General features: G+C 33.9%; 1 protein-coding gene across 1 annotated transcript in view; it reads left to right on the top strand.

The window, feature by feature from the left end:
• The window catches only part of LOC306662224 (pregnancy zone protein-like), a 65,290-nt gene that overhangs the window by 17,919 nt on the left and 28,018 nt on the right, over positions 1–19,353 (top strand). Inside the window, 7 exon segments of the mRNA XM_079141754.1 lie at positions 11,664–11,775; positions 12,097–12,211; positions 12,364–12,473; positions 13,607–13,768; positions 15,104–15,343; positions 15,560–15,601; positions 15,603–15,624. Of these exon segments, the coding sequence (XP_078997880.1) occupies positions 11,664–11,775; positions 12,097–12,211; positions 12,364–12,473; positions 13,607–13,768; positions 15,104–15,343; positions 15,560–15,601; positions 15,603–15,624 (803 nt within the window).

Below are 19,353 nucleotides of genomic sequence, written 5' to 3'. Positions count from 1 at the left end.
CTAACAATTTGGAAAATAAAATACCAATTATTTATTAGAAATTTTTAATTGTATGTTATAATTGTTACAAATTATGCAGTTGCTCTCCATTAAGAATCATTGAAAACCCTAACATTCTATATTTGTTCACCACTTGTTTAACTTTGACTTTTTTAATTGCTCAACTTGGATTGGCTCCCATTGTTATTGTTTTTACACTATTCTGTACAGCATTCAAAGTTCTAATTTCAGACTATTTTTGAATATGTTTAAAATTCAGAATATAGATTTTAAATAACAAAACCCTCACAAATGTCAGTAATAAGGAGTTTAATTTCTTTAAATTATTCTTTTCAGAAAAGATGTCTGCTCTAACTCCTCTCTCTGATTTTATGATATTTCAAGTCTACTCTGCTTTCTATAGTTAGCTCAAGACACAGTGATGAAAGGACTGAAATCATTTTAGAGGGGAAATTTATGTCTTTTTCAAGATTGGAAATGAAATTTGACCTGTCCAATTGGACAATGCTATGAATGACATGGCACTGCTTAAGTGACATTAGAAATCCCATTTCCTCCCAACCTTATGAGTGCTTATGAGTTTTGCTACATAAGCACCTCACAGCAAACAATGTTAAGTTAAACTTTATATAGTGTTGGAAAAAATCCATTTTTACAGAGAGTTAAGCCTCTTTTAACTGAGCATCACCAATAGCAGGGCTTTAAGACACTTTTTAAAAAAATAAATTTTATCTGTACATATATAAGGTGTTCAACATGATGTTATGGGATAATGTAGGAAACAAAATGGTTACTATAGTGATCCAAATTAATAGATACATTATCTCACCTGGTTGCACATTTTATTGTATATGTACCAAGGGCAGCTACAACCTACTCAGCAGAAATCCCAAATACAGTATATTTTTGTTAACTATAATATTCATGCTGTACATTAGACTTTCTCATCCTAATGTAATACTTTACAAAATTTACTGAAGGATATTAGACTTAATTTTTAAACACTTATAGTCAAAAGGGAAAATCAGTTGTAATTTATCTATGATTATAATGTCCTTGTCCTATGTTATTTTGACAATAACAATGTCTAAAGACTTTGTTTTTCTATATGTAGCCTAATTGTACCAAGAATACGTGACTGGAAAACTTGGAAATGCAGGACTGTGAAGCCTTATAGCTGGGTGTCTGGGTATAGGATGTGGAGAAGAGGAAGGAAGGTGTGGAACAAATGACAGATTGTTTTCCGTCCTTTTGTGAACCAATATTCCAAACTCTTTGTTATCATTAAAAAAAAATTCCTTAGTTTTTTTTGTTTTACAATTACTTTTATTCAACTAAATGTGGGTCATAAACTCAAGTCAGCATTGAAACTTTCAGAAAACAGAAATATTGCATCTGGTCTTTTGTTTCTTTTAGCTAGTCTTAAATTTTAATGTGCTTTTCAATGTGCTGAGTACTATTCAACACTTCTGGTAGACACACATTAATAGGACTTGTAAGAGCTTAAAACTGCAATGAAAAGTTGAAGTTCTACATATTCTTTAGGAAGTTTAGTGCCCATGATTTTTTTTCATATTCTGAGATTTTAAAAGTCACATATTTGAAAAATATCTTACAAATTTGAGCACTATTTAAGTTGAAAATCACCTCTAGTCTGAAGTCTAAATAAAATGATCACCATTCATTGTGCATACATGTGGAGCGACTTGAAGATACTAATATTTAAGTTGATTTAGGCATCAGTTAGGTGGAAAATTAGATGAAGAAAGGTGTAAGTGAAAGGAATCTTGTTAATTTAATGTACAATTGAAGTCATGAAGGGAGACATCAGTCTATTAATATCACCAAATAACTTAAATGACATTTAAAGAGACTAAGTCACCAAATGCATAGGCACAGTTCTGAACTGGGTGAGATCAAGCAATAGTGTCCTAACTCACCACCACATTTCTCACTCTTTCCACACTCCAGTGAAAGGCAGTTTTTCCTTGTCCCTCTCTGTGGAGTTAAACATCGCTCCTATCGCACGAGTGCTCCTCTTTACCATTTTACCAGATGGAGAAGTTATCGGAGATTCTGAGAATTTTGAAATTGAAAATTGCTTAGCCAACAAGGTAAGTGATTCAACATAAAATGGTAAGAACACAAGTAAGTGATACTATAGCTACCATCAATTTTATCCCAAAGAAAAGTGGACCCAGAAGAGTAAAATGAGTTGTTCAGTGGTTCCCAATAAATTAATGGCAGAGTCAAAACTTCAGGCTTCTAGTACAGCACTGTTTTAATTACTCAAAGCTGCCACCACATAAAATATAATTCAGTTTTATATTAACTCTTTGCTGACTCCACTGTATGTATATATAAGGTCAATACTCAGAAGTTCCAAACAACTATAGGACAAATACAAATAACAAGAGATACCTTTCATATACCAGAAACATCAATGGGCCTCTAAAATTCAAACAAGCTATCCTTGTGATGTCTAAGTTAATGTCTTGGGAGAAGATTGATATATTGAACAAGGATTAAACGTTTTTTTCACAATAGCTAAGCTATGGAATTAACCTAGGTGCCCTTCAACAGATAAATGAATAAAGAAAATGTGACACACACACACACACACACACACACACACACACAGGAATGTTACCCAGCCATAAAGAAGAATGAAATTATGGCATTTGCCAGTAAATGGATAGAACTGGAGACTATTAGGTTGAGTGAAGTAAGCCAATCCCAAAGGCTGAATGTTCTTTCTGATATGAAGATGCTAACACACAATGAGTAGGGCATAGAAGTTCATTGGATTAGACAAAGGGGAAAGAAGGGAAAGGAGGCAGAATGGGAATAGGAAAGACAGTAGAATAAATGGGACATAACTTTCCTATGTTCATATATGAATACATAACCAGTGAAACTCCACATCATATACAATCACAAGAATGGGATCCTAATTAGTATAAATTATACTCCATGAATGTATAATATGTCAAAATACACTACTGTCATGGACATCTAAAATGAACAAAAAAAAAAAACCCAAATCTTTGGTCAAATTTAATTGATGTGGCTATATTTCAAAGGGTTGGCATTTCTCAAAGGACTCCTATTCCCTGAACAATCTAGAATCTACCTAAATTAAAGAAATGTAGTTGATAATAAAAAAATAATAAACCTTTTCAATAAACAATGAAGAAAAGACGTGAAAAGAGGTTCCCAATTGACAATCCTGATGTAGTCCTACAAAGCTGAATGTAAGGATGACTCAAGAGATGCATGTAAATGCATGATTGAATCAGAAAGTTGACTTTTTTGACTTTTCTTTCAATTTCACAGGTGGATTTGAGCTTCAGCCCAGGACAAACACTTCCAGCCTCACATGCCCACCTGAGAATCATAGCTTCTCCTCAGTCCCTCTGTGCCATCCATGCTGTGGACCAAAGTGTGCTGCTCATGAGGCCTGAAGCTGAATTCTCTGTATCCTCGGTGAGTTCCGGTCAGAGTTCAGGGATCAGGAAGACCATGAAAAGGGCTCAGAGCAAGAGAAGCCTCTACTGAAAGTAAAATATGACAACAAAGATACTTACCACTTATGTAGTCCCTGATAGTTTCTCTCCCTGTCCCACAGAGGTGTTCTCACCTACTTACCCCAGCATCCCAGAGAGTATATAATAGCCTCATTTTAAGATGACAATACTAAGAACTGGACAATTGAGGTATTTGTGCAAGATTACCCAGAAGTAAGTACTGAGATGTGATTCTGAAACTCTGCCTGCAAGTTTTGATTCTCCCTATGGCACAACTTCTATTTCTATAAGGAATCGAATCTAATGTTTTCATTTTAATGTCTTCAATAATCTTAATGAAAGGTACATTTTGTTTAGATTCTTCACTATGAGACAGTTTATGTTCAAAAAAGAGAACAGATTAATGAGTTGCTAAAAGTATTACATAATATGACTTCTGTCCTAAATAAAATATTTTTCGTCTCAGGAGTAAATAAACTTGCTATAAAATTGATACTTGAAAGCATTAGGGGGCTGGAGATATAGCTCAGTTGGTAGAGTGCTTGCCTCACATGCACAAGGCCCTGGGTTCAATCCCCAGCACCACAAGAAAAAAAAAAACAAAAAAAAAAAAGAAAGAAAGAGAAGAAAGCATCTTAGGGAAGTCACGCACCTTCTAACAGATCTATTCATGTCTCTGTATTCCTTGGGATCTGTGAAAATGCTAATAAGTAATTCACAAATTATTTTCAATAATTTTTTAAAAATTCCCTACTACATCTTTGATAGAAACACTGATTCACAGACTAAAATTCTGATTTTCTGCTTTTTCTTGTAGTTGTAATAATTTGTGGTGTTAACTCCTGACATGTCATGCTAATTTATTTACTGTCTTATCATTCTTCTTCTTATTTTAAGCCCACTATGTGCTGGATCTGTTGCAGGAGCAGAGGAAAAAGAAATAAGTGTATTACAGTCCTGTCCTTACTGAACTGTCATTATTAGGAATAATTCGTAAAAGGCTATATGTGACTCAGAAAAAGAGCAAAAAAAATGTTATTACCATTTAGAAAAAAATACTGTCAAATACATAGTTTTCAAAGAAACAATTATCAGAAGGAAGGGAAATTTTTAGAAACTACATCTCCAAGTTTTAAATAGAAAACTAGGTTATTTGTATTTTGAAAATTTTCAGCATAATGTAAAAAAATGTGATTTTATCTTTGTCAAAAAGTTATGGTAGACCAGTGTATTCCACTTTATGTTAAACCACAAGAATGGGATCCTAATTAGAGTTAAGTTATACTCATGTATGTGTAATATGTCAAAATACATCCCACTCTCATGTATTTCTAAAAAAATCAAATATTTAAAAGTTATGGTAAATTTTATAGCTTTAACTACCTCATGAATAACATTTTAAAGGACTGATTAATTTGCCTGGAGGGGAAGTATTGCTATTTTTCTATGTTGGGGAGGTAAATCGGTAATATTAAAGTTTATTTTGGTATAGGTATACCTTTGGTATACCAAAGGTATAGGTACTTCACAGGTTTAAAATTCATATATATGAACCAGAAACTAGAACAAACACAAAATAAACTTTTGTTCATCAAAACATATATATTAAGTAGAAACTAGAACAAAAACAAAATAAACTTTTGTTCATCAAAATTAATGTCCTTCAGCTTGAAGCACATAATCAAAGTTCTTCTCTACTATTTTAATAGTTCAAAATAGCTCTTCATAAAATAATACTTCTCACACTGAAGAGCAATTTTATTTCTCTACTTAATTATAAGATGGCATCAAGAGTTAACCTGGAAAAGGGAATTTTCTCTCTATTTTCTTTGGAACACAATTATTTTACACTTCCTATATATGGTAGTCTATTCTAACTATTACTTTCAGCATATATTAATAGAATTTAGTCTACTTCTCAATATTTATATCTACTCTGTTTAGTCATATAAATTTTTTAAAGGTTTCTTATTTATTCATTTTTATGTGGTGCTGGTAATTGAACCCAGTGCTCACACATGCTAGTCAAGATCTCTACCAGTGAGTCACATCCCTAGCCCCTAGTCAATAAATTTAATGGTTGTTTTGGTTGCATACAAGTTTTGAGTGTTATGGAGATGAGACAGGATCATAATCATAAATGGAGATTTCAGCTTTTTAAGTTATAGAAATATTTAAGCTCACTTGCTTTGAATAATAACTAGAAAACATTGATTTATCCAATAAGGACAATGCATCTTCACCGATGGGCCTATTTAACTCTTCTTCTACTGGAGATAAAGGTAAATAAGCAAAGAAGTATAAGCTGTGAGCTATCTACTATTGCATAACACTTTTCCCCAAAAACTTAGTGACCGAACACAGTAACTTCCTATTAATCTCATCTAGTTTCTGTGAGGCAGGCATTCAGAACAACTTATCTAGGTGGCTCTGATTTGTGATCTCTCATATGATTATTGCCACATGTTGGCCAGAGTTGCAGTCTTACAAAGTTGACTGAATTTGGGAGATCTGATTCCAAGATGGGCTTTTCACATTACCATCATATTTCTCATCTCAGAGACTTTCTTATTACCAGAGAGATATTCTGGTAGGGAACGAGGGATCCAAGAGAGCTAAAGCTCTTGGCCTAGCCTTGGAAGTTGTACACTATCATATCCACAATATCCCTCAGGATACAGGATACAGGATGCAAGTCAGTCCTATACATCATGGGAAGAACACTGCAAAGGCATGAATGACAATAGGCAGAGATTATTATCAGAGAAATTTTGGAGATGGTCTTCATAGGCTGCCTGCTAACCTCCAGTGATTCATGATCCTCCCACATGTAAAAGACACTCAATCTTCTGTCTGTGGTTCCTAAAATTCTCGTTTTAAATAACAACAGCTCAAAAAAAACTGAATTTCACCATGTAAATCAGATCCAAGTAGAGAGGATGCTTCCCAGGGTAATTCTTCAGGTATAGTACCTCTAGTTATGAATATCTTGAACTAAAGTGAAATTAAGTCATTTGCCTCCACACACCAAACACACAATGGTGGAACTGTTATGGAATGATCACTAATGATGCCCTGTACAAAATGGGGAAACAGAAGGCAGGCACTCAGGAGTTACTAGTCTACAGTAGTTCAAAGATCAAGCCAGGCAGATGCTGGAAGGTCTTCAGTTAAGACAATCTTACTCTAGCCTAGGAATAAATATTCAGGCCTCTGGCTCTATGCTATGAGGATTTGGTTCTAAGTCATCCTTCTTTTTCCATAAAAAAGTAATCTCTTTTTGCAATTGCATAAATGTCTATCTACCCAAAATGGATGATATATGCTCATTAATGTGCCTTCTTCAGTACAAAAACAAAGCTGAGTAGACATAAAAATTTAACAGGGGGCAATAACAATTCATACCTAAATTCCATGGGGCATTATCATCATCATACACAGAGGTAAGTTAGATATCTCCTTCCAATAAATGATCTAGTTTTACCTCTAAACTCCACACTGAAGTTTTGATTAATACTTCACAATTTAAGATTTTATTACTCTTTGAAAGCAATTCCCCAAGCAGGTTTTACTGTTAAAAATCAACCAAATCTTTAAATTCTCTCTAGGTACCAACTATCTGAATGTACTCAAGAAAAGGTTGATGATAATCATCCAATTTCTATCAATTCACTGAATAATTTTTTTTAAAAAAAGCAGGGAAAAGTTCTGCCTTTGATCTCCCTACTGTTACAGGTCTATAATCTGCTAACTGTGAAGGATCTCACTGATTTTCCTGACAATATGGACCAGCAGGAGGAAGAGCAGGCGAGCTGTGTACATTCTTATATCATTCGTAGAGGAGCAGTCTACATTCCCTTATCAAGTGATGACGAAGATGATGTTTATAGTTTTCTCAAGGTAAAGCGGGTGCTGTGTTAGGGTTTTTTATGTTATTAAAACTTTCTATTTATAAATAATTTTAGTAATTTTTTATTTCACCTTGCCACTTCATTTTTCAGCTGAGAAAATGAATTCAATGACAAAAGTAAAACGTCTTTCAATATCGCACAAGATTTCTGTTAGTAAGTCAGTTAAGGCTAGACCCAACCTCTGGCTATTCATCAGGTGCTTTTTAATTATAGTTATGTGTTTTTTTTCCCAACTAAACAAAAATAAATAATAAAGAAAAAATATGAACAATCCATAAATTATAGTGATTTTTCTACAGTGTGTTTCCCAAGTTGTGTATATCTCCATGGAATTAATATAAGACTATTGGAATTACACAGAAAATTTCTAAGGGTAATATTTTTAAAAGTCTAATCAAGTTTATAAAGGGAGTGATCATTTTTCCAGGGTATGGGATTAAAGGTGTTCACCAACTCAAAAATTCGAAAAACACCATCTTGTTCAGTTACCTACATACCTACAAGAGCAGCTGGACAAGGATATTATGGAGGTAAAATAACGAGTTGCTTTTAATTTGGTTGCATATGCAATACTACTTTTCTGAAAAAGGTAAAATGAGATCAATAATGTAGCCCTATCTCCTTTGCATATACACAGAGAACCATGATTTATTAGTTATTTCTTGCTAAGATCACTTAGTTGGTAAACAGCCTATCCAAAACAGATCAGAGGTTTTTTTGTAGATTAGTCAGATGCTTCAAGGTACAAAATCAGATGAAACAGAATATTCCAATGTACTATCAGAGTATAGTGGAAGGAGAGGGTAATTATCATTACGGAATCAGGAAAGACATTGAGAGATGCTCCATCTTATAAAACAGGAGAAAGGACAGAAATATCACATAATTCATGACCCCTAAAAATAGTACTTAAATAAAGCAACCTTCTTCTAGATCTTTCAACTTCCCATTAAAACTTCTATCCTATCCTCAGGTCTACCTACACTCAAAGCCCATTATTCACCCTTTCTCATTCCTCTTCACATGATTTGGACTACCTTTTCTCCAAAATATTCTGGATGTTTATCTGCTAATAAATACTTACATGTTTTAAGCTCAAATTGGGAATCAGAAGTACTATGTGTAGAGTAGGTAAGTAATGTCTATTTTCTAAGGCTCAAATCCTTCATTAATAAATTGAAGGAATTTGACCGAAACTTCTTTATAGCCTTGCAAAATACCCAATAAAATAATTACATGTAATTTATCAACACAAATTAATAATTTCTTTAAATATTATTTTCTGTGTTCCTTGACATTAAGGTTACATTTAATGTTAATATCCATTTATAAACAAGTCTTACCATGATGAAAATCATACTATCAGCTCTACTGGAAAAGGTCATGTTTTAGTCAGCTTTTTCACTGTTGTGACTTACAGGATCCAACCAGAACAATTGTAGAGGAGGAAAAGTTTATTTGAGGGCTCGAAGTTTCAGAGGTCTTAGTCCATAAAAGCCCACTCCATTACTCTGGGACTCATGAGGAGGCAGAACATCATGGCCGAAGAGTGTGACAGAGGGAAGCATCTCACGTGTTTATCACGAAGCAGAGAGAGAGAGAGATTTACACTTGCCAGATACAAATACACCCCAAAGACACACCCCAATTTCCACCTCCTCCTACCACTTCTGTTACCACTCAATCAATCCCTATCAGGGGTTTAATTCACTGATTGGGTTAAGACTCTTACTACCCAATCACTTCTCCTCTGAACCTTCTTGCATTGTCTCACTTGAGCTTTTGGGGGACACCTCACATCCAAACCACAACAGGCCATAGGCTGGCTTCCGTAAAATTCAGTAATAGCATGAATTTCACTTTTTCATTAATGGTAAATATGATTTTGTCATGTAAGGTATTATATAAATGATGAAGAATAAATTATAAAGAAAAGGAAAATAATCATAAGAACTATATAGAAAGAATTTCAAGTTTAAACTTTTGAGGTGTGGGGAAAAGGAAATGTTCTGGACTTTGTTAAGGATAGAATTTCAGGTATCTGATATGTCAAAAGAAAGAACACCTAAAATGTGTGATAAGTACCAAAAAGGGGATTGAACATATAGATATAAATGAGCCAAGAAATGAAGAACTAAGAAAAATGGAATATCTTGTGAATGCTCTTGATAATTATTTAAAGAACATGAAATCCTTCCCATAACTGTTGGGAAGCCATCCTACCATCTCAAAATCTTTGATGATATGGATTGGTATATACAGAGAAGGCTTTAATAGTATCCCTAGGACCTAAGAGAAAGAGGGAGGGAGAAAGACAATAGTTGAACCAAACCAGGGACTAAAATTATGTTAGACAATGATGGAAACGAATAGTTCCTAAAACAATAAAAGTTAAAAATTAACAAATATAGAAGTTATTCATTCTTACTCATAAGTTTAAGGCATAGAAGTTATTCATTCTTTAGTTCAATAACGGACCTACTTTCTGATTATATAACAAATATCAGAAACAAAAATCTTCAACTTTATGAAGGTTATGTTTCTAATAGGCATGAGAGATCATAATCAAAAAGCAAGAATATTATATGGCTCATTAGAAGATGATAAATGCTATAAGGAAAATTCAAATAAGGAAAGGAATTTGAACTAGTAGGTGTTGCAAAGTTACATAGGGAGGGCTGTGGAGGTCTTACCAAGAGTGAGATTTAAGGAAAACCTGAGTAGAGCAAACCACATGACTATCTGAAAGAAGATTATTAGGGCCACAGGAAACAATATTAATAACAAAAAGTACTTATGGATCAGAGTAATAGCCAAGGAATCATCATCTAACTAAAGACAGATATCTAACTTAAAGGCAGATATCTATATTTTGGTTAGGTTTCAGCATAAGTTGCTCTGATCCTTTTTTTTTTTTTTTTATTGAGATACATCAATATTCACAAATAGAAAAAAAAGCTAATGCTCAAAGCAAAATGATTATCAATTATTTCATTTTTATAAAGGGAGAGAAAATAATTAATTACAATGTACACACATACACAACCCCACAAATTACTTTGTATATACCCCATGATATTCTAGGGTCCCCCTTCTCTCTCTCTCTCTCTTCTCTCTCTCTCTCTCGCTCTCTCTTCTCTCTTTCTCATGGATAGGTTGTGTGTTATGATTGTTTTGGATTTGCTTATTATTATTTTTTCTCTTCATCTCTCTAATCTCATTTGGTATACAGAATAAATTTTTGATTTTATAATCGCTAAATTAAAAGAATAATAAAAATAAACAGGCTAAGAGGAAGAAAGCTTAAAATATTTCTGACAGAGTGTAGAATGGTTTTGAAGGTTTTAATGGATAATTCTCCTTTTTTAATTCATTTTTTGTGAACAAATGGGATACATCTTGTTTCTCTGTACATGAAGTAGAGGCACACCATTCGTGTAATCATACATTTACCTAGGGTAATAGTTTTCAATTTGTTCTGTTATTTTTCCTCTCACCCCTCCCACCCCTCTTATCCTTGTATACAGTCCCTCCTTCCTCCATTCTTGCCCCCTTCCCACCCTCTATATATGTCATCATCTGCTTATCAGTGAGATCATTCATCCTTTGGTTTTTTTGAGATTGGCTTATCTCACTTAGCATGATATTCTCCAACTGCATCCATTTGCCTGAAAATGCCATCATTTTATTATTCTTTACGGCTGAGTAATATTCCATTGTGTATGTGCATATATATATATATATATATATATATATATATATATCACAGTTTCTTTATCCATTCATCAATTGAGGGGCATCTTGGTTGGTTCCACAATCTGGTATTGTGAATTGAGCAGCTATGAACATTGATGTGGCTATATCTCTGTAGTATGCTGATTTTAAGTCCTTTGGGTATAGGCCAAGGAGTGGGATAGCTGGATCAAATGGTGGTTCCATTCCAAGTTTTCTAAGGAATCTCCACACTGCTTTCCAGAGTGGCTGCACTAATTTGCAGCCCCACCAGCAATGTATGAGTGTACCTTTTTCACCACATCCTCGCCAACACCTACTGTTGCTTGGATAATGCTTCTTGAAGAGGTACATTTCCCAGACATGTTTTTGTGTGGTTTAACACAGGGTAACCATGTGTAGGGAACTGTACAGAATAACCACTCTGTGGAGGGTTGGTAGTGGGAAATGCAGGTGGCCTTTCTCAGTTCCTGATTCATTTCTCACATGATAGATACACCTATGGGAAACCAGTTCCAGGACTTGCAACTGTGAGCATGTGTAGAAAGCCGTTCCATTCTGGTAACTGTTTCAAGAAAGAGTTCTGTGAGGAATTCAGTCAGCAGGTTAGTATTCAGTCTTCTGTCCTGGTACTATCACCATTTCAGCCAGGAAGGCACCCATTTTACTAACTAGAAGGAGAACATTAGGGCAAACTTATCCCAAAATATCCCTTACCAAAAACAGGAATTTATATTCTTAGTCAAATAAGATTTTCATTGGAAAACTAACCTTGGAGATTACAAAGCAGAAATGAATATAAGGTTCCTGAAGGTCAATTAACAATTTAACAATTTAACAAGAAGTTTCCTTGGCATCAGAAAGGGAATAAATTTAGTGATTAATGATGTTAATCAGTATGACATTTATTATTTTTGTATTCTCAGCTCAACAGCAATGGCTGCATCACCCAAGAAGTAAAAACAAACTTGTTCCAGATTAAAAATAAAGGCTACGAAATGAAACTCAGAGTGGAAGCCAAGATCAGAGAAGAGGGAACAGGTTTGAGTACTAAATGAATATGGGAGATAAAATACTGAACATTGATTTATTTCTCATTAACAAAATAAGGATAAGAAAGGTTGACATAGGAAGGAAATTTTAGGACTAAAGTAACTTCCAAGAGTATTTACTCTTTTCTATATATTTTTCAGATCTGATATTCACTGGAAATGGGACAAGTGAAATCACAAACATTGCAACCAAACTCAAGTTCGTGAGAGTGGACTCACACTTTAGACGAGGAATCCCCTTTTCTGGACAGGTAGAGTATAGTGTGACTCACAAGTAGGCAAAATTTCCAGTTGATGTTATTCCAGGGCCCAATTATGTAACCCACACTTGATTCAGTTATTAACTTGATTCAGTTTTATAAAATTATATATTAATCAATATAACCAAAATCATGGAACCAAGAACTAGAATTTCCCTTTGTAAATATCACTGATGAAATGTACAAACCTATAGTAAAGAATCAGTCATATCATTTCTATTTGAATATGTTACTAATAAAGAGTCTTAATGTAATATGACAGTTATTATATAAAATCTCCTTGCTTACCCATTTCAAAATAAATACCATTTCTGCCCTTATCCAGCTAGCAACAGAATTTTCAGTTTCTCACGTGACTCCCAATATCCTTTTTTATATCTGTTCTTCTATTAGAAACAGGTGAATAAATTGTTCAAATTCTAGGTATAGGTATTATATATCATGCATTTCATGGTTATTGTTGTACTGTTTTAATATGTAAGGTATATAATTGAATAAAGCAAGGAAAATATTGATTTTATTCATATTAAAAAAAGATTTTATCAGTTTTATAAATTTATAAATATTTTATTTTCCTCAAAAAGAAATATTTTCATGTGATTTTCACAGCTGATTATTTCAGAAGATAATAGTAAAGTTATTAACTAATATTTGTGGAATAAATGTATCAGATATCTTCTAATATTTTTAATGAATTATTTTGCTTAATCTTCACTGTGACACGTGAAGGAGGCACTAATATTAGCTCCATTTGTGGGAAGATGAAACAGAAAAATGTTTCGTTCAGGGAGGAAGAGAGTCAGCACAGCCAAGCACTCTAGCCTCCCACCAGGTGAAAAGGGGAAAGCAGCCCTTTTACATTCACTGTAATTTTGTACTAAGTGACAAATGTAATTATTAAAAATCTCCTGCCTGGAAAAATAATTTTTAAAAAATTAAAACCTCCCTAGTCTTAATGGAAATACTACAAAGCTTCCAAAATAAAACAGTTATGAAAGCACCGAGGAGCAAAATGGAAGAAAAGCTTCGTGGTAAACTTAGTTACAGCACTAAAGGTATTTTTGTATGTGAGTTCTGTTATCTTTGTTATCCATATAAATTATCAAATACTTTTTTTTCTTTAGGTGCTTCTGGTAGATGGGAAAGGTATTCCCATTCCCAATAAATTCATCTTCATCTCTGCAAGTGGAGCCAATTATCTTTACAATGCAACTACTAATGAACAGGGTCTTGTGCAGTTTTCAATCAATACCACTAACATTTTAACCAACAAACTTTTTATTACGGTAAGTACAAAAAGAAACCTTGAGGACAAAGAGAGAGAAATAACATTAATTAACAGTGAAATATTCAGAGCACACATTGCATTTGAAAGAAATAAGAAGTCTAAACTTTAAAATTTCTAAAATTTAGAAATTTGAGAATAATAGAATTTCATGAAAAATAATTAAGGCACTAGAAAAGGATATTATAGAAGTGACTGATAATTTCATTAGCATTATTTGTAAAATTGTATACACTGTGCAAATAAAAATCCTATTTGATTTCAGCTCTGAGTAACATCAGCTGCTTCATTTATTCATGTAATTTGTTATATATTTTCACGTTTATTTAGGTATTTTGTAAAGCGATCATACATACACACACCTAGTATATATTGCCTAATGATGATGATCAAAAAGATTTCTACCTTTAAAAGTTTTCTGGCCTTGTTATCACAACCAAAAGTGGTAAAAGACTATAATTTGTGATGTCTAGCTTAAAGAGATTTAATTATTTCTAATTCCCAATATTCACATGTTAATTAAATTTTAAATAGTAATGATGTTAAATGTTTTCCATGTGAAGGATACCTGTTTCACCCTAGGTCTGAAAGATAAATAAGCAGAGTCCCAAACTTAAAATAGTTGATATATCCATAAAGTAAATAAGTACTAGAATGTATCTAAGTATAATAGTTTGTTAAACAAACAGAAATCTTATTTATAGGATCAAATAGATTAGTCTATAAAAAAGCCAAATAAATTCAGAAAAAATAATTCATTCACCAAGAAAACAGCTAAGGAGCAGTGACTTTAGGGAATATGGAATTATGTGCTAAATATCTGCAAAGGTTTAAAGTTCCAAGAACTACATAGGCCTTAAAAGTTGGAAATCATAATAATGAAAAGAAACATAAATGCTGATTTTCTGAGATTATTTGTAAGCGATTTTGAGATCAGTAAGATAATATATTACATTAATGTATATAATATAATTTCAATTAAAGCAATTTACAAGGGATTTCAGTTATCTGATGATTCTCTTTTTCTGCTCATTTGTGGCTGATTTAGTCTTTGAACATCATTTTCCTCCAGCTCTGAAAAGTAGAAGAAGGAAAACAAAAAAAAATCAAAGTAGTGACAAGTCAGTAGAATCAGGAAAAAGGAGACAAATTGTGTGGATGACTTCTTTTTAATATCTTCAACATATGGATGCTGACAACTCGGGTATTGGTGGTCAGTGGGTGTGAGAGAGACTCATAGAGTAAAGACACATAGTTTTAAACTATTCATTTTGGTAAGAAACTAGGTAAAGTATTTCAAGATAATTTTGTTTCTTTGCTTTTTCTGTTGTATCAGGTCTACCACCAGCAACCTGATGTATGTTTAACTATCTATGGATCCAAGAAGAACACCAGGGAGCTCAACACATTGCAAGTCATGTTTTCCTCCTTAAGTGGGAGTTACCTTTACCTGGAGCCTGTGCTGGTACCCCTGCTCTGTGGCCAAACACAGAATATCAAGGCACACTACATACTGGATGGACAAGCCATGGTGAAAGCTCAAAGAACTCATTTTCTATTATGTGGTACGAATAAGGCAGTGGAATGTATTTGAGTCTTATTCAGTATACAAAAGTGGCCATGTGTAACAAAAATGTGAAAATAAATTAGTTGGGCACCACAAGTAATTCTCATCCATGCTTCCTTATCTCCAGTTTTTTATCAGGTTGATTCCCTCCAGCAGACCTCAACAAATAAAAGTGGGTCAAAGTCAAAGAGGTCAAGTCTCTTTTCTGTTTATTTTTCATTTCAGATTATGGCTAAGGGAGGCATCGTCAGATCAGGGACGCACGCCTCTATCTGTAGAGTCAGGAGACAGTGAGTACCCTCAAATCCATCTCCCCATTTCTTCCCTAACACATCTATCCTTTCCCTCAGTAATGATTCACAAATGGGGAAATTATTTTTTTATTATTCCTTCATAACAGAAGGAAGACAATAAGGAAATAAAGAGCTTCCTTATGATTCTTTGGCATCTTTTTAAATTCAACAATGGTTAATAGATATGTTTGATAGCCTACAGTATATCAAACACTCTTCCTTTCCCATGGCTTTCTTGAGGTAAAACTGAAGTACAATAAATGCACATATTTGAAGTATGCAGTCTGATCAGTTTTGACATGTATGATAACCAATAAAATCAATATATAAAGCATTCCATTACTTTTTAACTTTGAAATCATGCAGACTGGTTTCCTGCATGATTTATTACATTAGAAATCGATCACCTTAAGATATATAGAACACCACTACCCCACATGTAAACTATTTCAAAATTAAGAGGGCAATACTTATAAATATTTCAGAGGGTCAAGGGAAAAGCACAAGGAAAGTAAGTAAAAGTGCTTTGAACTAAGTGATAAAAATAGCAGGATCTCTATGATGAAACAGCACTCAGATGAACATTTTCACAACAAAGTACTCATTAGAAAAAAAGCTAGAATAACAGCCAAATTACTTTCAAATTATACAGTAGGAAGGAAAAAATAAGAGTAGGAACAAAAATATGTGAAATAGAGAAGAAATAATACTGCTAAAATTTGATAAAAATGAACAATTCTAAAGCAAGAACTAATATTAATGGAAAAGGAGCTATCAAAATAACCCTACAAATGTTAAAATATATTAAGGTACTATTACAATTGTAAGGCAAGATATGTGATAGCTTACATAACATGGTTTATATTAAAGAAGGATCTGTGTGCTCTGAGAAGAAAGTGAATTCAGTCATTGATGGCAGAAATATTTTGCCATATGTCTGTTTAAGTCTGAATTACCAATTTTTTAGTTCTATAGCTTCTTGATTTAGTTTTTTGTTTGGAGGATCTATCCAGTGGTGACAGAGCCATGTTAAAGTTACCCAATGGTCTATTTGATTATTGTGTTGTGGTCTATTTGATTCTTGAAATTGAGAAGGGTTCATTTGATGCACACAGATGCTTCATTGTTTGGGGCATAAACATTTAAACTGTTTATGTCTTGTTGATGTGTGATTCCCTTTAAAAGTATGAAATGACTTTATCCCTTCTTATAACTTTGGCTAAATTCAACTTTATCTGATATGAGGATAGAAACCCCTGCTTGTTTTCATGATCCATGTGAGTGATATGTTTGTTTCCCCTTTCTTCATCTTCAGTCTGTGAAGTATTTGCTTATGAAGTGAGTTTCTTGGAGACAGCATATTGTTGGGTCTTGTTTTTTAATTCAATCTGCCAGTCTGTGTCTTTGATGATGAGGTTTAGGTCAATAATGTTCAAGGTTATTATTGAGATATGATTTGTGTTCCATCATTTGGGGTTTATTTCTAGTTTTTTAATTTGAATTAGTTTCTCCTTTTGATTATTCCTTTAGTGTATTTACCCCTTTGCTGGTTTTCACATTTTTTTGTTTTTTCATTTCTTCTTCATGGAATATTTTGTTAATAATATTCTGTAGTGCAGGCTTTCTAGTTGCAAATTCTTTTAACTTTTGTTTGTATTGGAAGTTTATTTCATCTTCAAATCTGAAGCTTATTTTGCTGGATATAGGATTCTTGGTTAGCATCCATTTTCTTCAGAGCTTGGTATATGTTATTCCAGGACCTCCTAGCTTTGAGGGTCTGGGTTGAGAAATCAGCTGAGATCTGAATTGGTTTCCCCCTATACATAATCTGATATTTTACTCTTGCAGTCTTTAAAATACTATCCTTGTTCGGTATGTTAGGCATTTTCATTATAATGTGCCTTGATGTGGGTCTGTTGTATTTTTGTACATTTCGCGTCCTGTAAGCCTTTTGTATTTGATTTTCCATTTTCCTTCTTTAGGTTTAGGAAATTTTCCGTTTCATTTCATTGAAAAGATTGTGCATTCTTTGGTCTCTATCTCCATGCCTTCACCTATCCAGTAAATCGAAATTTGGTCTCTTCAGATTATCCCATAGTTCTTGGAAGTCTTGTTCATAGTTTTCTTAACATTTTCTCTCCATGGTCCCACTCTATTTTCAAGATATGTACTTGGTCTTCATTGCCTGAGGTTTGGTCTACAAGTGGTTTAGTTTGTGGTGATGCTTTTTCTATTGAATTTTAAATTTGGTTTATTGTTTTCCATCATTTTGAGGATTTCTGACTGTTTTTTTTTTTCTTTTCAGACTCTCTGCCTTTTTTATTGAAGTGATCTTTCACTTCATGTATTTTCTTTCTGATTCATTTCTTATACTGTCCCTTACTTCACAGATCAGCTTACACAATGTACATTCTAACTACTTCTCTGATATTCTTCCACTGCGGCGTCATGGATTCTGCTATTGGAGTATCTTGGTTTGTTTGGGGTGACTGTTCCCTTGATTTTTCATGTTGCTTGTTGTGTCTACCCATCTAACAGTATGGATCTGAGGCAGTAGAGTTTACTACTCGGTGGACTTATAGTGTTGCTGAAGGTTTCCAGTACCTCACTGTTTAGAGGGAGACAAATAACAACAACAACCAATGCAAACAATATGCAGCTTTAAACCAAATAGTTCCTACTATGGACATCTACAATTTTAATTGTCACAATAAACAGAAATGTTATGATCAGTTATTGCCTACAATAAAACAACAAGTTTGCAAAAGGGTTTATAATTTCAAATGGTAGACAGGGAGAGAACAGAAATTATATTAGGATGTGATAATTATGAGGAAGGAGGAGAAAAGAAGAAATAAAAAATTAAAGGAAGAGTGAAAGAACAATAGAGATTGGCTGTTCGAAGAAAGGAGAGAATGAAGGGGAACAGGTGGGAGAAAAAAAATTTGTAAAGTAAAAATTTTAGAAAATAATAAAAGAATACAAACAAAACTATATTAATCAAACATGCTAGTTCACAAAAAACTAATCCATGAAAAATAACTGGCTTTCAAAATGCTAGAAATGAGAAAAAAAAAATGGGAATATGTAAAAAGGTCCATGTACCATTAAGGTCACAATTAAACAGAGAAAAAGAATTTTTAAAAATCTTGACGAACAGTTAAAAAATTCTTTCCATTGGAGTTCAAAAGATCCTCCTTTTCTCCCAGCAGCTTTAGGTGGGGATGTCTGGAGTGTGATGATCCACCCTCTAAATTGCTGGAGTGAAGGTGGTGCTCCCATAAGTGGAATTCCTGGAGGTGCAGTTTAGGCTTAGGTGGGCTCCAGGCTCTTTACTGAATGCTAATCAGTCTGGAGATTTTAAATCAGGCACACCTCTAGTGCCAGTACTTGCTGGTCCATACTGGAAGACTGTACCCCAGGGATCCCCGCTGGGTTCCACTCATGTGGTGGGGGACCCAATTCTAAGACCCCTGTGTTACCTCAGACCCCATGTTTCCTGGTCTTGGGTTCAGTCTCCAAACCCTTCTGCCCCTGCCCTTCATAGTTCCTGGCCAGCAGCCTCTCTCTCCCAGCCTGTCCAGCAAGCAGTCAGATTGGAGGGACAGGGGTAAAGTTGGGTGGGTTTTCACAACCAGTTGTACCCAGTGTAAACCTCTCTTCACGTTTGATTTTTTTCTGGTCACTTAAGCACACTCGATGCCATGCAGTGTTGTTTTACTGGGC

This window comes from Sciurus vulgaris, assembly GCF_902686455.1.
Source record: "Sciurus vulgaris genome assembly, chromosome: 5".
NCBI lineage: Eukaryota > Metazoa > Chordata > Mammalia > Rodentia > Sciuridae > Sciurus > Sciurus vulgaris.
This window is presented reverse-complemented; position numbering and strand designations above follow the sequence as displayed.